This window comes from Streptopelia decaocto (genome assembly GCF_964273445.1).
Source record: "Streptopelia decaocto genome assembly, chromosome: 2".
In the NCBI taxonomy this organism is placed as follows: Eukaryota; Metazoa; Chordata; class Aves; order Columbiformes; family Columbidae; genus Streptopelia; species Streptopelia decaocto.
This window is the reverse complement of record NC_138655.1, coordinates 13,245,029-13,272,115: the sequence shown is the minus strand read 5'-3', so window position 1 is coordinate 13,272,115 and position 27,087 is coordinate 13,245,029. Positions and strand designations below refer to the sequence as shown.

At 42.9% G+C, this 27,087-nt stretch overlaps 1 protein-coding gene across 8 annotated transcripts in view; it reads right to left on the bottom strand.

Moving 5' to 3' along the window:
* Positions 1–421: 421 nt before the first annotated feature.
* The window catches only part of ZHX1 (zinc fingers and homeoboxes 1), a 71,229-nt gene continuing 44,563 nt past the window's right edge, over positions 422–27,087 (bottom strand). For 4 of the 8 annotated variants that reach the window (XM_082046742.1, XM_082046739.1, XM_082046740.1 and 1 more), the window contains exon 3: positions 7,753–11,068. In XM_082046742.1, the coding sequence (XP_081902868.1) occupies positions 8,227–10,851 (2,625 nt within the window). In that variant the 5' untranslated portion in view covers positions 10,852–11,068 and the 3' untranslated portion in view covers positions 7,753–8,226. Of the gene's footprint in view, positions 1,345–4,016; positions 4,277–7,697; positions 11,069–16,815; positions 16,954–27,087 lie in introns of those variants that run through there. The other 4 variants (XR_014183443.1, XM_082046744.1, XM_082046745.1 and 1 more) reach the window with 4 other exon arrangements.

Here is a 27,087-nt window from a genome sequence, read left to right as displayed (position 1 = left end):
GTCGGGCTGATGCAAGACGGTGACACTGCTGCGGTGACGGCACATCCAGCTCGGCAGGGATGCAGAGCTCCACGGAAATGGCGCGTCTCGGACCCTGCTTCTCTGAGGAAAAGGCACATGTTGAAAGCAGCCACAAAGCCTGATATCCGACTGACAGGGACTTCGGCAGAGAGGTGGTTCCTACTCACCCCTATTCTTCCCACCCCAAATATTGTAGATGTGATAATAAAGAGGAAAAGCACGTGGCCGTCCCTGGGCTGCTGACACAGCAGAGCCGTTCAGCGACAGGCGGCTGGGCTGGCACACGTGCAGCTGAGCTCACGCTGGCCGCTCGGCCGAACCCCTTCTCCAAATTCAGCGCCCCTCAGGAACTGCCAAAACTCGGTTTTGTGTAACAGGAAAAAAGACGCTTGAGAAGATCTGGTTTGTGACATTTTCATAAAGATAGGGTTCCTGGTTTCCACACCACCTCTTGAAAACCACACACACTCAGTAAGGAGACATTTATTCCATTATTTCTGTTTTCAGATTTTTGGTACAAAGTTTATTTTTGAAGTTCCCACGTGATCCGTTCTTCTACCAGCATCTTTTAGGATTTTTCTAGCTCTGATTTATTTTCTTTATCTGTTGAAGCGAAAGCAGTAATTGCTACACAAAGGAATAATGGCAATATTACAAATATTTTACAGCAGCATCCATTCGTCTCCTTGCCTCAAAAAAATAACAAAATAAATCCAAAGACAAGATCCATACTGCCACAAAGGCTTAGGTTTCTAATATCCAGAAGTATGCTGCATTCCCATATATGAGTTATACAAGTCCCGCACAACTTTCCAAGTTTGCGCAGAGCCCGATAAATAAGACACAGAAATATCAGTTACGTTATACTGTTTCTAAGAACTTTTACTCTGTAAAATGTTTGGTCACTCAAAGCTATAAGCTTAATCACGTATCAAAGAACACAGGCAATAAAGCCCATCTTACTAGAACATATAGTATTAGGCCAAACAAAATATAAGGACAAAATTTAGTGGTCACTGAAGCCTCTTCAAAAAAGGTCTAAACAGAATGTTTCCATCATGTATCAGAATAAAAATGTACTGTATTAAACTTTTTTTTTTTTTACAAGCTGTCTTTTAATCAGTCTTCTATTTACAGTGCAGAACTTCTGCCAACTGCAGTAGTTTAACTTTGGCACAACACTAAGTTCCAATCCTTTTGAGTATTCAAGTCCTGTGTGTGTCCAAAAATTTTCTTGGTTTCACGAAAGATTAGGCCCATTCACAGTTAACCAGTTATCTTGAACATTTTCAAGAATTGCTTCCCCTTCACCACGTTGGGCAGCTACAAAGGAAAGACACTGTAAGCTATTGCATCATTCAAAAGAAACTCTTCATTCCTAACAGTGACAGTATTGTTGCTTCCTTTAACATCACATACACCAGACAGACCACACAGACGCCTACATACTGGACACCTTCGAAAAACCTTGCTGGTCGTTAGTGAATCATCTTCCTCATACTTCAAATACATAACAATGTGTTAACTTAATTCCATTTCACATGTCAAACAGGACATTTAAATATATTGCAATATATTATAGAAAATTGCAAAGCGCCATCATTTCTGTAAACGAGATCGACACCTGTTAACTCTCCTGTGCACATGAAGAGCAGTACCTAGTGCCACATTTTCTATACAATATAAAGCCTTCCCAGGTAGGGCAACTCATTTTAGTGCATTTCTGTACAGACTGTAAGCACACATGCAGATAGCCAGCTATGCAAAATTGGAAACACTTTTGTGAGCTGGAACTGGAGGCGGGGGGAACATTTCGAAATCACTGAGCTCTTACAGTTGATCTTTTTGTCTCACAGATGAAGACTTGAATCTTCCAACACTCTAGCAGATTCTTTAGGGAACGTTTTGTGATCAGTATCTAGTATCGAATAAGCATAAGGAAATACTTTCATCAACCGGGACACAAATATTATGTGTCTTAACACCTTCTAAGTTATGCATGGTGCAATGTTCGTATAGTCACCCTATCTCTAAAACACTTGAGAAACTCCACATCATTTTTATGTCACAGTATTATAACCAAGGATCAGTTACTTTATCCACCACTGTAGTGCTACCTGCTTTAGAAAAAAAAAAAAATAAGAAAAAGAAAAAAAAGGAAAAAAAAGAGAAGAAAACAAACAAACAAAGGCCTCACGCTTCCCAACAAGCATCGAGTTGGAAGCAGAGGCGAGTACCATCGCAAACCACCACACACAGGCCAGGATCCCCCTCGCCCCATTTCGGGGGTCTGTCCCCTGCCTGCAGCCCCTGTCTGAGTCTGCAGGAGCTGCCCCGCACTCGGAAGCCACGCTGGCCAGCTGCGCTGCCTTGCACAGCTGCAGACATCAACGTGCCATCAGACGGATCCCATGAAAAGTGCTGCGGGATCCTCAGATACCACCCCACGCTTTACAATGTTGCGTAAGTTGTTTTTGCAATGACTATTCCACTGAAAAAGTGCAGATGCTCTTCACCACAGAAGGAGAAAAACCCCCCAAAGCTCAGACCGCTAAACTTGAAAACACTGGCTGTAACCCTCCTGTGCTTCAAAATCTCCCTTTTTGAAAGTGAGAAAACAATACAGAAATTTGAGCTATTGAGTGTGTATAAGTAGCTATTGAGGGGATTTTTCACCTTCTGTTACAACTTCCATTTTAAAATCTTCTACAGAATTTTAATACATCACCAAATCTCAAGTAACTAGACCCAGTAAGTTTGTGTCATGCTACCTGGTTAATCTCCCTATCCTAGGATGTCATGAGCTTGCAGGAGAATGCAGGTGTAACCCAGCGCTGTTCAGCACAGGGATGCGAGCCCTCTACCAGCCCTTCCCATCTCTGATTTACACCATCATCCCAGGCATTATGAACAACTCTCAACAGTTTTACTGCTCTTCGATCGCTGATATTATCTTTTCATTACTACTGAATGTAGGCAAAATTATTTTCCAGGAAAAAATAAATTAATTCAAAGAAAGTAGCTATATTTCATTGCACTCTATTTCTGTGCATTCAGGTTAGGGCAGGGATATTTAATGTTACAGAAGCTTAAAGATTATCTTCTCTCCTTGGGAGATATGAATATAGACAGATAAGGGACTCGGGTGGAGGACGCAAATCGATACTGTCATATTTACAGAAACAAATACTGATATCCAGCCTGAATACACAGTACTGCGTTAAGTGCAAAAGGGAAAACGCTCCCCACCTTAAACTACAGCTTGGTTACCCAGCAGCCAGAGACGAGTTGACAAGAGTTACTGCTGTGCTCTCACTTCAGAGGAGGAGGATGAAAGTGTCTGCATCTTTGGGCTTTCTGGCCTACGGGGACTGCGTAAGGCCATGAATCACTCTGCCTGGGCTCCAGAAGTGCTTTCTCTGTTCTGCAGAGGAGGAGGGAGTGCATTTGCCTGCCTCAAGAGTTCCTTGGCGAGCAAGAAGAAAATAGGCTTTTTGCCCAAAGTCAGCAAATCATGCACTAGAAAAATTATTTCATATCATGTGCGGACATTCCAAGTTTGCTTCCCAATAATGAAAGTTACAGCCAGACACCATATTGCTTCTAGTGTCACGAAAAAAATAAAAAACAGCACATTTTTAAAACGGTACTGGACAAGGTTAAAAAAGGGAATAGCCTCATTTACTATAATGTATGAGTTAATCCACTAAATTCTAATCATGAGATACTAGATAGCTTTCCTTTGTTTTCAAAACAAAACAGATTTCTACGTGCTAAAAATGAGCGACTGCAGTACTTCACTTGTTCTGCCAGAACGGTAAAACTTGTTCTGCTTATCAACCTTTAGGTTAGTGAATTCTGCAGGGCAAGCAAAAGCCAAGAGCCTTCAAGCTTCTCCATTTTTCCTCCTTTCCACTTCTTACAAGCCAGAGCGCGGTTAGTTCATTCAAACCTCCAGGGAGGGATAGGTCTGACTTCTTACAACAAGCACTAACCTTGGGGTGGTTAAGAGGCTGATACCAGGAAGACAGCGCTGTTTAAGATGGAACCGTGCTCTGTCATTGTGCTCAGAAGCAAGAGCAAAACATGCCACGAAGCAGCATGATGCAGTGCTGGTGGCTGCCTCACCCAGTTGTGACACTCTTTGCTTTCTCTTAACCCTTTGCCCTCTCCATTCTGGGACAGGATTATCTTTATTCTCTCCTTAGCTGAATTCCAGAGACACCAGTAAGAAGCACCATCAGATCAGGTACTCCTGGTAGAAACAGCAGACAAAGAGGAAAGCTCTACTTGCGCTGTAAAGGAACTGGTGCTCACAGATGAATTCCAAAACAGTGCTCCTAATGGAGCTTCAGAGCAAACCAGCGACCTAGGGTAACATCTAAGCAAGATGTAATTGTTTCCTCATCTCACTGCCAATGACAATCACTGAAACCTGGATCATAACCAGCTCAAACCTCAGAGGTGAAGCTCCACAGCAATACAGAAAACATACCACAGGCTCACATACACAGAGCAAACAAAACCCCACACGGACACTCACACCACGACAGACACACTGTCCTGCCCCTTCCCTCCCCACTGTCAACGTAGCTCAGTCCAAGTGGCTTCCAAAACCCGCTGTGGGTGTGAGTGAGCTGCAGGAGGGAGCCAGGCTCAGGGTGCACAGCGATGCTCAGATTCACCATACATTACGACACTGATGTGCTTAAGTTCAGGAAGTTTCCTGCATGGAACTGGAAGAATGTTAAGGTGCTGTATCCTTTTTCTCTCGGTGACCACACTGCACGTTGGGCACCTCGGTGAGCAGCACAGCAGCCTAAGGGTGGCTGAGATGAATCTGAGCTCAACCACTGGCACCACAGGCTTTGAGTTCCCACCAGCCACAACCACCATTCACAGACAGACCAGACCAGCACGCTGCCAGCTCCTTCTGCTGCTCCTCCTGCCAGTTCTGACCTCAGAGGCCTCCGGAAGGAGTTTCCCTCTCTCCCAGTATGCAATGCAAATAAACACATGCTGCAAACATGAAATAAACTGGTAATTAATGGACCCTGTTTGTTCAAACAGAAATAACAGACAGATTACAAGCAATAATGAATGCATACAATTGCTCTCCTCAGGCTGAACCCACCCAGCCTTCTCACCCTTGGCAGGACTGAAAGACTTACAATGTGCGCGTAGCCCAAAGGAAATGTGGGTACTCTGCGTCTCTCATTAGCCAACCCACAGCACATGGTTTAATTTAAATTTTATATTCTGCAAAGAGATGATGTTCCTCAATGGGCTGTAAATACTGTTATAGCCACTGGAATACACGGAAGTGTAATATTTACAGCAAATGAAAATCTGGCCCAGTACACACCAGCTACCATCTCTGACCATTTTACTGAAAGAAGACATCCAATCCAACTATATTTAGTCTGATAAACAATGTATTTCCTCTTCCTGTGTTTTTCAGACCAGATGTGCTAAGGCCTACCATTGTAGCTCAGTGTTATTTAACAGAACACGGCCAAAATGGAAGATTTCCCAGGTTAATCATATAATTAACTTGGATCTTTTTCTCCCCCATTTCTTAAAGAAGGTTGGATTTAATGCTAACCTAAATGCAATCTCTGCTAACAAAAAATGGAGTTATTTGGACACATTGCTTGGGTAATTTTTTTTTTTAAAGAAAATTAATTCTGGGTCAACCTTAAGGATTAAGGCAACTCCAGATTTTGCTTGCTAGAGGCATATTCCCAAGGATTTTAAGAATCTGCTTTAATATTTTTGGAAATTTAAAAATAGCATCTCTTTCCCTACTAGCTTTGTTCTTTCCCACTGAGCAAGCACTGATTTTTGACCCTGCATTCCCAGCGGAGCCTGAAGTTAACACGAGTCTTTCTTTTATCTGCTGGCTCTACAACAGCCTCATCCACACCATTAACAGCCCAACAAGAATACTTCCCAACCTTGTGCCACAGTCAACGCCGAAGAGGCCAGATCCTGATCTCTCTTACACCACCTCACATCCAGACTCACGAGCACTCCAATGAAACACGCTGACAAGACGGTTTTGCTTCCCCCCCACCTCAAAGTTAAACTGAGGGATCCTTAGCTCGTCCTCTCTAGCATTGCTGGCCGCTTTGTGCCTCACCAATTTGAGTACTGGAAGCCAGGGAACAGGTTCATCATCAAATTTGTGTTACACACCAAAAGCTGTTGCCTTTTTCTTTCCAGCAATCTCAAGCAGTCAGAAGAGCTCACCCTGGTAAATGCCTTTCATGCAGAACGTCTCCTGCGACACAGGCAGCCTGTTCCAGCTGGGAGCAGAAGGGCAGTGTCCAGAGAGGAAGGCGAGTCTGGGAGGTTAGCAATATTTTTTGTCTCACATTATCCCCTTTCTTGCTTTGACCTGGGTTTTACCCACAATCAGGCACGAAAAACAGATCTAACATGGACTCTTCTGCTTCAGAAACTCATGACTAAAAGGACTTTCTTGGTCTTTTCACAGTTATCACAGCGAGGAAGAAATAATAGAATAGGATCCTGGAGATGCGGAAACATTAGGACACATTTTCTCTTCACTAATCTGTCTCATTGGCCATCAGATGCATAAGCCTACAGAGCAGATGCTGACTGACACGCAAAAGGAGATTGTAAGTATCCTTTCCGTTGGTGCCAATGTAAAAGCAGACAAAGCTGGTGACAGCAGCACCAATTCATCATCATTTTTTGACATCTAAATATAAAGTAATATGTTCCTAAAAAATGCAGACTGACAGTAGCAAGAACACAAACTACTCTTCCTCAGAGTACCAGTTCTCTAGGATGCCAGACATCTGCCTGAACTAACTTCTGTGAATTTGGTCCATTGTTTTTAAGTTGTTATTTCAAACTCTACCATGACTTGAATGTCTTGAGACTTGTTTTTTTTTCCCCTCTGTTTTAAAGACACTTATTCGAGATGTGGATGATTTTATCAGGTTAAACTACTTCTGGAGTTCAGTTCAGGTAGATCAAACCATTCCTAAAAGTGTGTCCACCCAGCAGCCCTCAGAACAATCAGCACAGTGACGAGCTCAATCCATTATAATGAATTTAAGTTAAACTTGCACACAAATCATTCAGCTGGGCTATTGCTGAAGAACAATTAAACACCAGCATGTTTATCATTCCTAAGCATCTAAAAGCCATATAACTTCATTTTGTTTGAGAATTAAACATCATGTCATTGCCACAACTTACTTGAAAACCTTTCTTACTAGCACCTGAGGACACTTTTAATCTCTGTATCTGTGTGTTCTTACGAACTTCTATGCAACTCTGAATGATTTTTAGGCAGTTTCCACCTCATGTTTACCTTAAAATTCAGTGTAAGATTTCAAGAAAGTACTCTTTTTAGCTAGAAATTTACATACTTTTCTTACCATTTCCAGCAAAGAAAGAATGCACAGGCTAAAAAAGAATGTTACTATCAGCTGCATCAAGTCTGTCAGGCATTTAAATTAAACTGATGTAGGATACACTAGTTAAATGTAACAAAAAGCATCTTCTAGCATTACTCATTCGGTTAGCTCGTAATTATCAACAAGGAACATTCCAACACAAGTTCTGTAAACCCAAAACACTCTGAAGATACGCAAAAGGTGCCAATATCACCTCACGTTCTTAAACCAAGCAATCCTCACCCCTAAGTTCATTGATTCCTTTATGACACTTTTCCCCTTCTCTTTTGTTTTGAACTCTTTAAGAAATAAATCCAGGCCTTGAAACCTTTCAGGCGAAGCGATGTTTGCAAAAAGACATCTTAGGTTTTTGTGTCTTCCTCCTTCAAGAGCAGGCAATGTTCTCCTACACCAACGAAAAAATGCGTCTGTGTTTTTTTGGAATTAAACAACATAAGGCAATTAAATATTGAGAAGCAGTCACGTGACTGAAGAACATGAACCTTCCCATCGGTAACGCGGATGGAAGAGGAGGAGCTGAACTGGGTCTGATTTATAACCCCACGTCCTCGGCTAGGCCTGAACAGGTCCATCTCTTGTAGCAAGGAAGCCAACAGTTGTTGCCTCCACAGGTAGCATCTTTCCCACGTTCTTTTAGGTGGGAGAAAGATGCTGAGCAGGCGCTTGCTAAACTGAAGGCCATGAAAAATCATTTGGCTCTTCACTGGAACATCAAACCTAATTCATAGGTTTCTGGCCCCTAAATTGCACATCAATCTGATTTTGAAAGTTTACGCTTAACGTGTCGGGGGGGTTCCCAGGTATCACTATCATCTGTTTCTTCCTCATCTTCCTGATCTTCTAGCATTTCATCTTCCTCCTCGTTCTCGTCAAACAGCTCTATTCCAAGTTCTAATCTCCTTTGCCTTTCTGCAAACCACTCTCGGACCTGCTCATACCCCATGTGAGATTTGGCTACCAGTTCATCGAGGTCTTGCTCATTAAGGAATTTGTGCTTCATATAGTAGTCCTTCAGGATTGCTGTTCCAGTTTTGAATTTGATGACAGACACACCTCTGTCCCAGCAATTTAACCTCTTGCTTCCCCGAGGCCTCCCCCGCGGCCTCCCTCTCCCCCTCCCTTTGGGTCTCCCTCTCCCTCTCTTCCTTGCAAAGCCTTGGCCGTTCAGGCTGTTCGCATTGGCGCTCTGGTAATAATAATACCATTTCAATCCCCCATTTTTCCAGGCGTAGCGAGTATCTCCAAACCAGCTCACAATTTCTGATCTTGGGAGCCCAGTTTCTTCTGCCAGCTTGTTGTATTCTTGTGGAGATGGCCACTGAGTGCGGACAAAGGAACTTTTGAGCATGTGCAACTGCTCTGGTGATTTTTTGCTTATTTTGCTTGAAGTGGAACACCCTGATTTTGCTCCTGCTGCTCCATCTCCCACAGATGCTTCTCCAGCCTCTTCTTTTGAGCTGCCAGCGTTGGTCTCATTCAAGTCAGCTCCCTCTTCCTTCAACACATTAGATTTCCTTCTTTCTGTAAACCAGGCATCAATCTCTCTCCTGGTCAGCTTGGTTTGGGCTCTTAACCTATTCATCTCCTCATCAGTCAGGACAGGGTTATTAAGAAAACTTGCTTGGAGGACCTGCAGCTGTTCAGCAGTCTTCTCTTTGAATTTCTGTGGGGTGATATCAGGAAAAGTGCTCCACGATGACTTGCTCTGTGGAGCGACTCCCGTTGGGGACTCATTCATTTCATCGCTTGAATCAATAACAATGGTGGCACATGAATCACTGTTGAGATGAATCCCGTGATTATTCTTTGAGTTTCTCTGATTGTAGCGTGTATCGCTGAACCACTTTTTGATCTCTCCTTTAGTCAAGCCCGTTATTTTCATAAGTCTAACAATTTCTGAATCTTGAGGAAACTGATTTTTAAGGTAGCTGACTTTCAATTCTGCCAGTTGCTCCTTTGTTTTTTTTGCCCGGATGCCAAAGGAGTCGGGATTCATCAGCGCAGATTCATTTTTGATAGGTTGAGGGGCTGGAACGGCAGCTACTTGTTTGGTTTCTGCAATAGGCTGAGCAGTGTGAATCTGACTCTTCTGTAACTGTGTTTGGTTTGGGACTCCTGCTACAGTCAAAGCTATTGGGGCTGTTACTGGTAACGTGTTCGCACCTGCAACTTGAGTGAGAACAAGTCCTGGCTGACCAACTATTTGGCATGTCTGTAAAATTGAAGGTAAACCATTGCTAGCGGCGGAAATGTGTGCCGGAATAACGGTAATTGTCTGTGGCACAGTATGCACCGTGCCATTAAATTGTTTCCTCCTTGCTTCCTCCACTTCCTCCGGCGTCCAGCTCACACCGTGTTTCAGACGCTGGGCAGAAAACCATATTTTAATCTGTTCCTCTGTGTACTTAGCTTGAGTGGAAAGGACAGTGATTTCCGACATGGTTGGATATGGGAATTTGTTGTAGGTGTTAAGCAAAAGGGGATTGTTGTCCAAAGCAGTATTGTAGGCTGGAATGCTGTTTACAGGTATGAGGACTTTTGGGATCAGGTTTGAGTTCTGTGGGGCTGTGACAGCTGTTATAACCTGTGCCACCCCTGGCTGAAGCACCGGTGCTGGAGTCACCACTGCGCTGGCCACGTCTGCTGCGCTGCACACAACCGGATGGCTCGCCTTCGACTCGGAAACTGCCGGTGGTAGGTTTTCCGCTGCTTCTTCAGATTTTGGCTCGTTTTCAGTTCCCTTTTCTTCACCAGGAATGTCATCAACTACATTGTGGAAAACAGCGATACGTTTAGTTTCGGTTTTGTTTTTCATCATTTTCATAATAGGAGTTTTGCTAATTGAGATCCCTGATGAGGGGACCTCAGAAGAGTCGGCCTGTTCAGCGTTTTCTTCTCTGACAAAACTCCCATCAAAAGTGAGATCATTTACTGTTTGTTCGAAGATTGTCTGATTATTACGTTTCACCATGGTCAATTTGAAATTCTCCTCTCCAGGGTGGTACTTCAAATTATGTTCTGAGAGAGCATCATATCTTTTGGTAAGAAAATTGCATTCTACACAAACGTAGGATGAATTTAGTACTACGTTGGGATGTTCTGAATCCACGTGAAAAGTAAACATGTTGAGATCTGGAGTTTGAAAAGAACAGTATTTACACTCGTAACCACCTTCTACTTTATTTGTATTTTTCTGATTGTCTGAATCCACACACTCATGAGCATCCTCATCACTTGTTACGCTCTCCGCTGTGGGGTTATCTGCTGGCGTGACTGCAGGTGGTCCTTCCTCCGCGTCTGATACCATTTCTAGATCCGGATCCTGCTCGTTGGCTAAGACCATGCACGGTGTTGTTGATTTTCGTTTACTTGCCATGCCTGTTATGTGGCAATGACTGTGACTGGTCAGATACAGACTTAGCTTCAAGCTCTTCTGGATTAATAATAATGGCTTTCGGTACTTCAAGTCAGTTCTTGTAAAGTCTCAACATTTATCCCATTAGCAGCTTTTCTTTTGTAGTGCAATCAGGTTAAAAATAGATAGTTGAGGATGAAATGTTGAGACACACTGCTTTAAAGTCCACATCCACCACCTGTAGCAAAGAAGAGACAACAGAATTAGTTCAATTTAAAGAGTAACTTCTATTCTGCTACACATTTTGGCTTAAGGTAATTCAGTCTTCTGGGGTTCAGTCTGCTACTGTTCACCCCCTGTAACCAGCAGACTCATCTCAAAAAGAGTTACTCAAAGCTAAGTTAAGAAAGGTAAAATCCAACCCACTTATTACAGACTGAAATTTGTTTTAGTTCGTGTCAATGCACTGAAACGCACAAAGCAGGATGGTGTAAACCAGGTAACTGTTTCCCTTTCTTCAGAAGCCTTTTTGTTGGCACAGCGCTGAGGTCAGTTATCCTACATAACTTCTGCAGTGTTTCCTTTGGGCTGTTTTGCCTAAGCTGTGACAACTTATCTTGTCTGCCCTGTGAGCTCAAGTCCTTCCTATCACAAATTCAACCCCAGTGTGACACCTCCAGTACTGACTCCGTGACGTCTTTCATGTCAGAGGTTGTGAGAAGTCCCAGAAAATGCAGGTTTAGAATGTTTTACTATTGCGTTATACATGCGAGCGTGAGTGTGTGCAGGGCCTTTCTCCTCAGTCTGAAAACAGGCAAAACAATGTGGTTTTAAGGCACTTTGACAGACAAAAGATGATTATCCTTTCTTCCTAGCTCCCCAAATGTCATTCTCCAATTGAAGACCAATCCCAAACCAATAAAAGTTAATTGCTAGCACATGGCAATTAACTAAAATCTGTTTTCATGCCTCTATGCATTAACAGGGACATGATTGATTGTGTGAACTGTACCAGAGAGAAAAAGCATTAAAGACCGATATAGCAAGCAGAAGCCAAACAAAATTACATATTCTCTGTTTAGAATTCCTTGTCCATTTCTAAGAAAAACTGAAGTACCGCTAAATAAATTTGAGGCCTACAGAAATTCAGAGAATAAATATAATCCTAAATAGCACAGACTGGAATTTCATCCCACGGGGACCACAACTAGTCTGTTGGAAATGATGCACAGACTTCTGCAGAGGGTTATAAACTCCGATAATAGTTTTCTTCTTGAAACAAAATCATACACTGATTTCTTACACTAGAAATCCCATAGGTACATGAACTTCTAGATAGTGGAACATAATCTGTTTCCCAAAGTGGGGGCACACCGAAGTTCAAGGGGAATACTCAGTAGCTGTTTCAGAAGGTTTAGAAAGGGAACAGCATATAACAGGTTAAAAACAGAAGGCCAGCTCTGTTCATGACAAAGTCTTAAAGGAAAAAGAACAGTGTGAAAGGAAGACAGACAGGTACAAGAAATGGGAAAGGGAAGAACAGTATTTCTCACTGTATGAGAGGATGATTCTTTTTGATTATAGGAGGGTAGAAACTGTGGATAGGAAGGAAGATAAATAATTCTTAGAGTCACATTATTTCTTCAGGCAAAAGACAGAAAGGTTCATCCATAGCTGCCACCCAGTGCTGCTCCATAAGCTCTGGTTTTGAAACTGTGTGTCTCACCTCACTTTTTCATAAAAATCCTCCCCATATGTTTTTAAGAGTCACCGTCTGCACTACTTCTGTACTTACATCCAGAGTGCACAGCCTGACACGACAGGCTTTTTACGCCAAGAATATGGTTACACGGCATAAAGGACACTGACAGTGCTCAATAAATCTTGGGAAATCATCACTCCAGGATGACAATTATTTAATAGTACTGGAGTTGAAATATACCCTTCTTCCACAAGTTAATGCTGGCAGTCTGTAAAACTACACAGAATTGTAAAAGATATTTATTTTCATGTATATACAAAGTACATATTGCAGGCTACCTCATTTATCTTTTCAGGGAGAGAACGACGAAGCGAAGCTAAATGGATCTATGCGCCTCTGTGTCGTGAAGGACGAGAGGTAGAGCACTATTAACCACACTGCTGCTCTGTGGGGCTGGAGGGCTCTTCACAAAAGACAGACAACTGCCAAGACTCAGCATTGAGCAATGCTCTTGGGGAAGAGCTGGGTGGTATTACCTAATCTTTCTGCCATCTTGAGTAAAATTTCAGAAATGCCAGAAATGCCCCTTTTCAAGAGCTACTTCACAACTGGTTGTGCTGGCTGAGGTTACAGTTTGAGACGTGACTGCGGTGCTCTGCAGCGCCTCATCGCTAGCGCAGCACGTAGGATCTGTAGGCAGAGCCTGAGTGAGCTCTGAGCCTGCTTTGCCCCACCAGGTGCCCCTCTGCAATAGGCTGGAGGCCCTGCATCTTGAAGGAGAGGTAGGTGAGGATGTGGTGCAAGGCCTGCCTACAATGCCACATAGGAAGAGACGGTTGACTCCATGCCTCAAGACTGCCTCTGATAAGAAAGAAAGAAAGGTAATTGTAGTAGGCGATTCCCTTCTGAGAGGGACAGAGGGCCCAATATGCAGAGTTGACCCTCATTGCAGGGAAGCATGTAGTCTACCTGGAGCCCCGATCAGGGACATCACCAGGGCGCTCCCCAACCTGGTGCACCCAAGGGACTACTATCCACTGCTGATCTTCCAGACAGATGGGGAGGAAGCTGCATCCCGCGGTCTGCGGGGAATGTAGAAAGATTTCAAGGCCTTGGGATGGTTGGTGAAAGAGTCTGGGGCGCAAGCTATTTTCTCCTCCCCCCTTCAATTTTTGGCGCCAGTGTGGGATGGAATAGAAGAATTCAGTCCATAAATGATTGGCTACAAGACTGGTGCTACTAGCAGGGCTTTGGATTCTTTGATAATGGCTGTTTTTATAGGACACTGTCACGGAGGCACCCCGAGGTTAGTTTAAGGGACAACAGGGTCCAAAACAACTTTTATTAAACCGGTGAGAAACAGGGTTTTAGCACTCCACAAGTGACTTAAATACAGGTTCGGATATCAGTTGAGGAAAATTATGAAGGGGCAGCAACTAATACAACAGGTGGTCCACAGAGTGCATACTCAGCCAGCCAGCCAGTCTAGGAGGTTCCTCCAGTGCCTTGACAGTAACTTTCTGATGCAAATGGTTGAGAAGCCGACTAGGAGAGGTGCACTGCTGGATCTCATCTTCACTAACAAGGAGGGTCTGGTTGAAGCGCTAAAGGCTGAGGGCTGCCTTGGTTGCAGTGACCATGAAATGGTGGAGCTCAGGATGTCATGTGGAAGGAAAAGAATATCAAGCAGAATCGCAACCCTGGACTTCAGCAGGGCCAACTTTGGCATTTTCAAGCAATTGCTAGAGGAAATCCCATGGGAAAGGGTACTTAAAGGTAAAGGGGCCCAAGACAGTTGGTTAGTGTTCAGGGACTGCTTCTACCAGGCTCAAGATCAGAGCATCCCAACACATAGGAAGTCAAGGAAGGGAGCCAGGAGACCTGCGTGGTTACACAGGGAACTGCTAGGTAAGCTCAAGTGGAAGAGGAGAGTTTACAGATCATGGAGGGAGGGGCTGGCCACTTGGGAAGAGTATAAGGCTGTTGTCAGAGGGTGTAGGGAGGCAATCAGGAAAGCTAAGGCCTCCTTAGAATTAAACCTTGTGAGCGGGGGGAAGGACAACAGAAAGAGCTTCTTCAAATACATGGCAGATAAAATTAACACCAGAGGCAATGTAAGCCCACTGATGAATGGGGTGGGTGCCCTGGTGACAGAAGATACAGAGAAGGCAGGGTTACTGAATGCCTTCTTTGTCTACTCTGCCGGAGGCTGTCCTGGGGAGCCCCGTACCGCTGAGGCCCCAGAGGAAGGCAGGACAATGGAGGAGTTTGCCTCGGTTGATGCGGACTGGGTTAGGCAGCAATTAGGCAATCTGGACATCCATAAATCCATGGGTCCGGATGGGATGCACCTGTGGGTGCTGAGGGAGCTGGCTGAGGTCACTGCTGGACCACTCTCCATCATCTTTGCCAAGTCTTGGGAAACAGGAGAACTGCCTGAGGACTGGAGGAAAGCAAATGTCACTCCAGTCTTCAAAAAGGGCAAGAAGGAAGATCCCAGTAACTATAGACCGGTCAGCCTCACCTCCATCCCTGGGAAAGTGATGGAAAAACTTATCCTTGGTGCCATCTCAAAGCATATCAAGGATAAGAGGGTCATTAGGGGGAGTCAACATGGCTTCAACAAGGGGAAGTCAAGTTTGACCAACCTCACCGCCTTTTATGAGGACATAACGATGTGGACAGACGATGGCAAAGCAGTGGATGTGGTCTATCTTGATTTCAGTAAAGCATTTGACACAGTCTCCCACAGCATCCTCACAGCTAAACTGAGAAAGTGGGGACTGGATGATTGGGTAGTGAGGTGGACTGCGAACTGGCTGAAGGAAAGAAGCCAGGGAGTTGTGGTCAGTGGAGCAGAGTCCAGATGGAGGCCTGTATCTAGTGGAATGCCTCAAGGGTCAGTGCTGGGGCCAGTATTATTCAATATATTCATCAGTGACTTGGATGAGTGACTAGAGTGTACTATCAGCAAGTTTGCTGATGACACTAAGCTGGGAGGAGTGGCTGACACGCCAGAAGGCTGTGCTGGCATCCAGAGACCTGGACAGGCTGGAGAGTTGGGCGGGGAAAAATTTAATGAAATATAACAAGGGCAAGTGTAGAGTCTTGCATCTGGGTAGGAACAACCCCAGGTTCCAGTATAAGTTCGGAATGACCTATTAGAGAGCAGTGTAGGGGAAGGGGACCTGGGGGTCCTGGTGGACAGCAGGATGACCATGAGCCAGCACTGGGCCCTTGTGGCCAGGAAGGCCAATGGTACCTGGGGTGGATGAGAAGAGGGGTGGTTAGTAGGTCGAGAGAGGTTCTCCTTCCCCTCTACTCTGCCCTGGTGAGACCACATCTGGAATATTGTGTCCAGTTCTGGGCCCCTCAGTTCCAGAAGGACAGGGAACTGCTGGAGAGAGTCCAGCAGAGGGCAACAAAGATGATTAAGGGAGTGGAGCATCTCCCTTATGAGGTGAAGCTGGGTCTCTTCAGCTTGGAAGAGACTGAGGGGTGACCTTATTAATGTTTACAAATATAGAAAGGGTGAGTGTCACGAGGATGGAGCCAGGCTCTTCTTGATGACAGCCAATGATAGGACAAGGGTACAAAGGTACCAAGTGGAACACAGGAGGTTCCACTTAAATATGAGAAGAAACTTCTTCTCAGTGAGGGTGACAGACACAGGAACAGGCTGCCCAGGGCGGATTGTGGAGTCTCCTTCTCTGGAGACATTCAAAACCCGCCTGGACACCTTCCTGTGTAGCCTCATCTACGTGTTCCTGCTCCAGCAGGGCGATTGGACTGGATGATCATTCGAGGTCCCTTCCAATCCCTGACATTCTGTGATTCTGTGAGCTGACGGGCTCACTGAGGGCGCAAGTGAAAGCAATGTTTGACCCGACATGCAGCATTGAAGCATGATCCAGATAAGGCTGGAGACAACGAATAAAACAGGAAACCTGTCCAACAGATCAATAAGTGTTTTTCTCCAGTCCCCTCATTTACCCAACAGCGTTCACAGTGCCTGTAACCCTACAGGTCCACATGCAACCGCATCACCTGCAGCCTTTGAGCTAAATCTCTATCATATCTCTGTCTTGTCATGGTTCAGTTCCGCTCACTAAAATCTCAACAAAGCCGGGTGTTTGCAACCCTTCCCAGCCTTCTTTCCTCTACAGACTTTATAGAAACCTCCATTCTCTTCTCCTTGGTGCTAACAGGATTGTTTTATTTGTAGCACCCTGCTTGACATGTTCTCTCAGTTTCACAGGGGATTATGAAATATGGAAACTCACACTCAAGTAGTTTATCCAACCAGTTATGCATCCTCCTTGTCCTTCAGGTCCTCTAGAACACCTCCCTGGTACTGCTAACAGGAACGCCATGCAGGACCTTGCCGTGTTATCTTGACTTCAGTAAGGTTTGCAACATCCTCTTCCAACAGGCCAATTACTACACCCAAAAATGAAATCAGATTGGCTTGACATCATCTGGTTTTGACAAATGCACCTTTTTAAGGATCTCGTTGCAATTCTCCAGGTTCTTAAAGACTGGTTTTTAGTCAATTCTTCCTGTATCGTCCTGGGAATGAAGAACCCATTAGCTGATCTGCGATTCTCTATGTGTTCTCCTTCTCTGCTCATGCCTGTCCCTCAGTCAAGACAAGATACTGCGTTTGCCTGTCTCGGGCCCATCTGAGACATCTCCGCACCCTTCAGGAATTCCTGAAGATCATCAATAATAGTTCAGAGATTTTTTTTGGTTTGTCCCTTACATACTTTAGGGTCAAATACATGACTTAATATTGTTTAAGAATTTATATTTTCACCTGGACAAGAGTTTAATCCTTCAATGTTAATATTAAAATTATATTGTGCAATTCGGTTTGTAATGAAATATTTCAGGTGTTTGCTTTGTCAAAACCAGCATTTTTCAATTAAAGGATCCCAAGATAAACTTTCGATCAGTTGTACTTTTAATCTCTGAAGACATTCATCACCACAATCCCCCTTTGTAATTTTACCTCAGATTTCCATACAATTGACATTCCTAGCAAAACCAGCCCAAGAAACAGACATTTTTCCAGGAACATAACAAAGTAAGTGCAGCCATACTTTTTGGACAGTCCAGAATCTTATATTTTATCTTTGAGATGGCAATTGCTCAGGACACTGCTCTTCAGAAACAGACCATGAACACTTTATAAACTTCAATTCATTAATAATTAAAAATGAAGACAGATGTGGAATTTGAGAGTGGAATTCAATGTTTAAAGTTGCCTCTACAGCACATTTGGATGAACATTTATATAAGTACTTTCTAAATGCAGGCAGAAACCTTTTGCTCCTTTGCATATAGTTTGAGAAGGAACAGACAAAGGGTTGACAGTGGAAGACACACATAAAAGAACCTGTTTCTAGTATTATTTTTTAACCCACCTCTTCCTTTCCTCCCCCAAACAGGAGCTGCTGATGCAGCAAGAAAATAAATGAGATTACAGAACATATTCACTGCGTGTTCTGTTTGTATGCTTTATGAAAAGGCATTTTTCTCTGCTGTATGACACTTCCACACCAGTGTGCAGCAAGAGCGTACCAACAAAAAATCCCCACCCAAATAATGTGATTTTAAGAATATGTGCAGAATGGCTCAGGAGAAGATGAAGCAATAAAACCTGCTTCTAACTATTAAAATCACCTAGATTGCCTATGAACTCTCTCAACACAAAAAACATTGTTTTGTCTTCTCCTTATATCGTCTGATTAATCCATGACAATACACAATTGTTGATCCTTTGTTTAGCCTTCTTCTAACTATTACCATTTATTCAGAGTAGACATATCCATGTCAAAAACTATTCTGCACAGAGCTCAGTACAGGCTAATGTGCTGTGATCTGTACTGCCTCTCAGCGAGAAGGATGAAGGACTTGATTTTACAGTGCCATTTTCTTCAGTTGTTCATTATCTGCAAAGTTCAGAGAGCATTACTGCTTATGACTCCAAAATAAAGACCGATCTCTATCTAAACCCTGCAATACTCACGTTCGATTCGCATTTTAAAATCAGGTCTGATTGTAGTCCAACACAGGAGCGCAACTTGTCAAACTGATTTCAGGGGGACTTGGTGTGTGCTACAAGGATCAGGGCACACTGAGGGTCCTTGCTGCGTTACAGTTTGTGCTGAGGGGGGCACGTACCAAAAGCTGCGGCACCGCCTGCCCACCCACAGCCCCGGGTCCTCCAGTTCCAGACCCGTGCTGGAGCACGGGGAAGCGACACCAGGCCCAGCAGAGCCTGAGAGGGCCCTGCCACAGGACACGCGACTTTCTCCATTACCCCTATCCCTATTGGCTTTAATGGGTAACCAGCAGGTTCCATCCAAGTAAACTTGAAAATTTCAGGCCAGAAGTGAGCACTCAATGACCTGGAGTATCCTTCTCTATTACAAAATATCGCCCGCGTACCTCTACGCACGGTGACTTGTGCAACTGCTTTTGACACACAAAGCCATAACCAGATTTTATGTCTGATCATACAGAAACTACTCATCAAACACGACAAGCACTTAACAATCATGGGTGCACTGATGAAGACTTACTTTAATGTACTATATGTATTATATACCTTCAATATATGGTGTGTGGCTCTGCTCCTCAGTCACGTAAGCTTCTATTTTCTACATGATCCATGGCAGCTAAACCTCACATGGGCAGGTCTTTTCTTTTTTGATCTCTAAAGTGTTCAATTCGAACCGTGAGCACTCAGCACTTTTAACATCAGACATCTCGACATGTTTTTTCTTAAAAGTGAGTATCAGACTTATGCAAATGCTTATCATACCCAATAAAATGGCAGCAGAGTTAGGGACACTTCCTTTGCATGGCTACAGTTCTGTTTTGTTTTGCTTCCTGTGCTGTTACATAGAAAAAGGAAAGGAGGAAGAAATAAGCTACTGATATGAATAGATTATTAAATATGTTTTGGGTTGAATAAACATTTAATTAATCACCAAAATGTTTCATATTGGCTTTTAAAAACATAGAACAGTAAAAAAAATTTAATTTAAAAAATTGTTTATCAAAAAAGCTTCTCCTTAAAACGTCAAAACAAAAGGTTTTATTCTCCTGGGATTTCCTTCTTTAAAATGAAACAATCTGGCACAGACATGATTTCACAAAATGTTCCTTTTGACTTTAATCTGCATTTTTTTTCTTCCCCTAGACGAAAAATTTCTAGAGATCTTCGTTTTCCCAGGCCCTCGTCTAGTGCTGGAAGTATCAGACCTTCCTTTCACTTCCCGGAGCCTGTGTCCCCAGACACCCTTCAGCCTCTCCAGAGCGCAAAGCTGCCGTCCTACAGATGGTCTCCTCTGCTAGATCGCCCGACTCATTCTCTAATCATCCCTCGTGCTGCACAGGAACCCCCGCGCTTTTAAAGGTGACACAGCTCAGCACAGATTGTCTCCCTCTCCCCCTCCTCCACTGATCACAACTCACTGTACGCGCCCTCGTCACATTGGAAACCAGATTTCGAATCGGCTGCTATCTGCTTTCATTAATATTTGCTTGTCATCGGAGCAAAATGATATTTTCTCAAGAGCAATTAACAGTCTTGGGAGCTCTCTGGGTCTCTGGGCTCACCAGCTCCCAAGGCTTTTATACCTCCTGCGAGGCCAGTGGCTTTTTCAGGAGCACGGGAAGCAGCAGCAGCTAAAGGACTGCGCTGATGATGACAATACAATAACCAGATACACGGAGGGGGAGGATCCATTTAATACAGGTAGTTTAAAAGCAGCCTGCAAGTGTGCATAACGGGCATAAAAGCACCATCAAGTGCAGGTAACAAAACATCCTGCAAATTCTACCTTGGATACAAGAAGGTGGTGATATGTTATGACTCATAGTTTTTTTTAAACAGCAGAATGCATTTCTCAGACCTCACGGCTAGATCCTTGCCAAATTTGAATTTCCTATGTCAAATCCCTAAGGCGCAGAGCTGTTCAGAAAAAAGAGAACACAGCTTTTACATTGAGATTGCCTCTCTCCCCCTCCTTGCTTCCCTCCTGTTAATTTCGCTCTTGAACCAGCTGAACATGCCCCCAAAACTCAATGAATGGAGAACAAAAGCAGCCTCCAAATAGAAACAATATGTGAGAAATTCTCATTTCAACCATTATAAGACACTGAAAATGAGGAGTTAGAACGGACTCACCAGGTGACACTAATACACATTGCTGCATGCTCCACATGTACACGCAGACTTGCGCACACCAGGATTCAGACGTATAATTTAAGTAACTTGTAAAGGATCCCAAAATACTTGAAACAAATGTATAAACCCAGTGTTCGTATAAGCCAGTGTTTTATGAATGAGGATAAAGCATCAACTTGGAGTGTCACTTTAAAAGAAAAAAATAAAATTACAGTTCTATTGCATGGCCCGACATTAGAGCATTATGAAGGCTGCAAATACAGTTTAGAGCCTCCCCTGCCACTTAGGCTACCGTGGGCTTCTGCTCACTTGTGCTTCCTCAGAACCTCCTCTGCATGCCCTGGACACACCTGCTTCCCATCCCATCCCCTCCTTAAAGCCTCCTCCAGCCTCTCAGGTCTGCTGCCACTTTGTGAGAAGGTCAAGTAGCACAGAGTGCATAAAAAGTCCTTTATTTTCTTTGCCACACGATTTGCTTCTCCACTTAGGAAGCAAAAATGTGACTTTGGAGCTGACATTTTAAAACTTTTTTGTTTTTTAAATGTGGCTCCAGAATGCTTTTAGTGTCACGTAACAGCTTGACAATTGTAAGCTGAATCACATAAATTAAGGACAGACAAAACCAAGAATGCACCTAGTCCCTACTGACAGTCCCTACATGCCAGAGAGACGCAGGAAAATGTCATGTTCATGCCTGCATGCACAGCTGATGTTACCGAAGTTCTTCAGGGTGTTATCCTCTGATAATGCTGATCATGCAGCAGCACTTTCACAACACAAATACAACACTTAAGTTTCCCTCTCCATATTCAGGGCACTTGGTTACTGCCATTAAGTGCAAGTCTTCCCACTAAATCACTGTCAGGACCAAGGTGGGGCTCTCAAGTTATTATAGCTCAGGTTTACCTGCCTCTCACTGCATCACCTTACTCTTGGTCTGCTACAGATGAACATAACTTCAGGGGCATGGTGATGGTAGAGTAACAGCATCTCAGCGCTGGTGAGGAGCTGTGACCAGCTGTCTAGAAAGGTTGTGGAGATCTGCTGGGAACTTCGAAAGAATTTCCATCTTTGGAAGTTCTCAAAACTTGGTAGGACACCAAACAACCCTCTCTATCTTCCCAGTTAACTTTGCTGACCAGGAGGCTGGACTAGATGATTTCCAGAAGTCCCTTCTAGTCTAATATTTCTCCCCAGGATTTGGGGATATTTCAGGTTATAACTTAAAGGAAGCCCAAGCTGCCTGCATAAACACTCTCTGCTGGTCTCAGCTATCTCATAAAATACCACTATATACCATGTTAACCTTTGCAAAAAGCAAAGCATTTTTATTTGCAACAGTGACCTGACTGCACCCCCCTGCTGAGCACTGTACTCCACTACTTAGATACTCCCGCTGATTTCTGTGGGAGATAATGTCTTATTCTGTGTGTGACAAAGACTGATCTCCCTTTCTCACCCCCCTGCCTCATGCATTCAGAGTGGATAAACACTGTTTGCTGCCAATCAGCCCCGCGACAAAAAAGGTAAAAGATAGGGGACTACAGAGCCTTCCAAGTATAACATAGGAATAAAAAGCTGAATCTCGAAGTACAGTCACCTACAGGAGTCGGAGAGATGACTGTGTACTCAAGTTACCACAGAGTAATGAAGGGTCTTAAAGAGTCATCAGACCAGAACAAGTATCTCAGCCCGTGGCACAGTGGGTTTGCAGTCATCGTGTTTAACATGTTCTACTTCACAAGCACTGCTGGATTCAGAGCCCAGCAATGGCCTGACGCTGTCTCACACCGCTCCCGGCTCACCTAAACCGAGGCCTTCAGTGCAGCAGCAATGTAACCCAGTAAGAACCATCAAGTGTTCCACCAGACTGGTTCCCTGCTCCGCTGTTAGCCAGGCAGACGCCCCAAACCTTGCATGTGAACCTCACCTCTGCGACTGACTTTCCAGCAGACACGTGAGGCCTCTCAGAGCCCTGCTCGAGGGGACAGCCCCAGTTTGGGAGCCACAGGCTGAGGCGAGGCCGAGGCTGCACCTTCTGCCCTGTCTGCTGAACTCCTGCAGGAGAAGCACAAGGATTATCAAAAACAGACTACCTGGGTTCACTTTTTGTCTCTCACGTACTAGAATAATGGTGGAAGATGAGCACAACAGGATTTCAGTGGGAAATATGTAGTTAACTAAAACACTGTGCTTAAAATGAAGAGCTGTGGGGCTGCTGCTTTTTTTTTTTTTTTTGCATTAGACATAATTTAAAAAGTTGGATTAGTTCCTTTTTGAAATATGTATGCAGTTTAAAGCTGTATAAATATCCTAGGGTCAAAATCATAGTCTCACTGATTTAAATGAGAATGGGCAATAGAATTTTATTTAAAAATACTGTATGTGTTCATAAAACCACATTTAAGCAGCAACAGATAAGCCAAGAAAAAAATACACAGCACAAAACAGAACAGCATCAGAGTCGGGAGGGAATAGAAGAATCAATATTATGTTTAAACCTCATTTAGAGTAGGAAAATCAAAATCAGTTTTAGTGAGAAACGCTTTGTTAATCTGCATTAATGTTGCAAGAACACAGTGAACACATTCCCTCATATGAGTAACACCTAGTAACACCTATATAATTTACCAACTACAACCAGTCACTCTCACTAAGAGCACCAACGACTGTCTCAAGTAGTTCTAACTGCAAACTGGTAAGTTTTTATCAATCAATAAAAAGCACTCATTAAAAAAAAAAACAGCATTCACATGGACAGCTTTAGTTCATATAATTATTTTTCTTTTTAGCAGCAAGTTGTCTTAGTGAACTAAGTTAGAAATTCTTAGTGAAAACACTGAATTAGTGGCAGTCGATGATGAACCTTATAGACAGACTTCACTCTGTAGGCATCTGCTCTGAGTGAAGACATGAATTGTTTTCTCAATAACAGAAGTTGAAAAAGCAGGGCAGGTTGTTTTCTATGTAAGTTCTCCAACTCAGGTTTGAGCATGAGCTCTGCCAGGTCTAAAATCTCAACAGACATGGATACACCATCTCAGGAACAATAAATTTAATCTAGTAAGTATAAAAATGTATAATATTTTGTCTCACAAATCCATAGGTTTAAAAAAGAATAGTCATGCTTGAGTAAAGGTATTCTTAGATATTCCACATATTTATAGTAGTTTAATTAATAATACAGACATGTTATGCTGTTTAGGGGAATTTTAAATTAAATTTTAACTTCCAATCAAATGCAGTTTGACATAAACTGGGAATAACAGGAACTAACCATTATCTGAAAAACAAGATATGCATAATTCACTATTTTCTAAGAAAATGACAAAAAGTAAAAAGTAATACTCCAAGTGAGTGTATGTTGATCTAAAGGACTGAGAAAATAAATACTCACCTATATAATTTATCTCTCTACAAAACAAAACTCTGAAAACTACCACAATACCAAACAATGGGAATCATTTGCCATTTATGAAAGTTATCAAAAGCACAAATACAAATCAAGATAAATCATTTAAACCAAGGTTCCCTACATACAGATTCAAACTGTGATTATTATGATTGACCATTTTTATTTCTATCAATTATTCCCCTTCCCATATATTAGGATTGTTTTTGAATTAATGCATTAGTTAAATGAGATCTGGGGAGAGAGAAGGAAATACAAAGATTGGTAAGGAGAGGCAAGACGAACATGTGTCATTATTAAATCACCCAAATTAAAAGAGCCCAGGGTACGACTGGGGTGTGGTACTCGAAGAGAATGTGTACGAGACTGTCCAAGTTTAGCCTAAGAGAACAGGCAGGCCTGGAAACCCCATGGGAGTAAGATGCATCTGTTGTTGTAGGCAACCCCAGCACAATGTTACTGGTTCACTAGCCTGGGGCAAGTTTGGTTTGTTTTTTTCCTTTTCTTTTTTGACAGCCAAGTAGAATATTAACTCGCCTTTTTTTTTTCTTTTTTTTTTTTTTTTTTTCCCCATCGTCAAACTGATGCCGCGTGAGAATATTTTGTGTCTAGACTAATAAATGTTTGTAAGGATTTTGCAAGACGGGTTTATGGGAACAGAATCCACTTTTTGTTTTTCTGCTGGAAAAAGCAGCATTAAAAGCAAATGAGCACCATCATGCATTTGTTTTAAATTGCATATTACAGCACTGCTATTTTATGTGCAATCAATACATAATTTGGAAGAAAAATGCTTTTAAAATTCAAAGCTATCCCTGAGCAGCTAAGGTTCTCTTGGAAACTGAAGGAGGAGTCTGAAATTATTGTTCTTTTGTTTGCATCCCCCAGTGGGAAAGGCAGCACACAACTAGAAACCACTGTGCTTTGAGGCAGCATGAATCATTAAGAATAAAGATCAACCCCCCCTTCATTTAAACATTAGATATTAAAACTGAATCTAGGACAAAGGTAAACTAAACAGACTCTTTCCTTCCCAAGCAGTTATTGGGTTAAATAAAATATCAAAGGGACTATATTAATCTTGTAACTTCCTCTACTGAAATTAAAAAAAATTTGCAAAACACTGCCTGTCTAGATCCCAATTACAAGCATCAACTTAATCAGTGGAAATTACTGGAATATGCACGGGCCAAACCCTACATTTTCTTTTTAATATTTCTTCTGGAGGGCGGGGTATCTCAAGATGAAATGGCTGACTGAGCTTCTTATTTCATTGCTTTGGGTGGAAATGACTGAATCTTTCCACTCAGAGTAGTGCAGAGAAGCTGCTCTGGTGCAGAGCAATCCCCAGTCCCAGCCCTCGGCCCGTCTCTCCAGTCAGCTCTCCGCAGCATCTGGACTTAAACACTGCCTGGTAGGGAAGAAGCTCCTGTTCAGTAATTCACAGATAGTAACTTCATGAGGATTACATCAAGAAATAGGATATTGACTCATATAAAGGAGCACATACCTGCCAATTCCACCCTTAAGACCCAGCCCATGCCCACATGAATGTGGCCTAAACTGCAGTAAAAGTATCGCTCGCTCTTCCTCAGCAAGTGTGCGTGAGCACAGGGTCCGGTGTCTGCACTCTCATCATCCACACAAATATTAATATACTGGAAAGCTTGCAAAGCAAAGCATTCTGAAGTAAAACCTCAGTGTATTCAGTAACGTAAAATTTCTCCCTCTCTGAAAATTATACGCAATAATTAATATATATATCTGTAAGGATGTGCGCATGTGACTTTCTTTACAGTATGTGGAAAGAGCAAACTTACTTTACTTCAGTATTATTTTTTTTCTCACCTCTTCTGCCCTTTTTGCAAAAGAAACAACAAACAGCTGATATTAACAAGGCCCCTGGAGGAACACTATTTGTCAATAATTAGTATATGAGTATTTGTGGACTGTAAGATAAAACATCCAAAGTTGTAAACATCTCCTTCCATCTTGAATTATTTCTTGTAGTAAAATAAAAAAACCAGTTCCCTACTCACACAAACAAATTTAAGTAAAATGTATTAAGAAGTCAAATTTGAACAACACTCGTAAGATGCAAGGAGTAAAGGCATGTGGGTTTGCATCGTATTTAACCAGATAGCTACAATGCCAGCAGGGATCTTACATAGGCACTGATTCCTCAAACTGATCCATGCACAAAAAACTTGAACTCCCATAATGGTCCAGGTGTGGTGAACCTCTTGTCAGTCCAGATCCCCACTGACACGTCTGGAGGTCAGAGAGCCGTAAGTATTCACCACTGCAAACAAGGCGGGATGTTGTGCAGTGGTGAATGCTCCAAGAATTCCACCAAAGCTACAAATGTCTTTCATCTTGCTGAGAGTCCCACTGCGGAACAGAAACCCCCGAGTTTTCACGCTTGCTTCATCTCGCTCACTTGGCTACTGCTGCCAAGTGCCTAACTACTCCTGATTGGCATTAAAAGGCAGTAGTTTTCTACTTTAGAGGAATTCTAAAGATTAACTAGGAATCTGGACTTTCTGAAGAAGTACACAGCTGTAAGCAAGGTTTAACCACCAGTCTTCTACAGCCCAGGCACCAATAAATGTTCTCTCCTGACTCCTTCCCCATTATGTCCCCTTTACTCTTTTTAAGACATACACCATTCCTAGATCTTATTTAGACCTAAGTACCAAACCAGAGCCTTACACCCATGCACAGAGCCAATAAGAGAGTTTTAAAATCACCAGCATTTTGACATCCAAAGTATGTCTTCCATTATAACACACAGAGGAAGGCAACCACGTACCATGCTTTGTTTAGGCTAATACATGTCACTTTTTTAGAAAGCCAAGCTTAGAGACCTCTACCAAGACTGCCTTAGATTATACAAAACTATACAAGTTTTTAGCACCTTTGTAAGGTAAGACAATGTTAAAA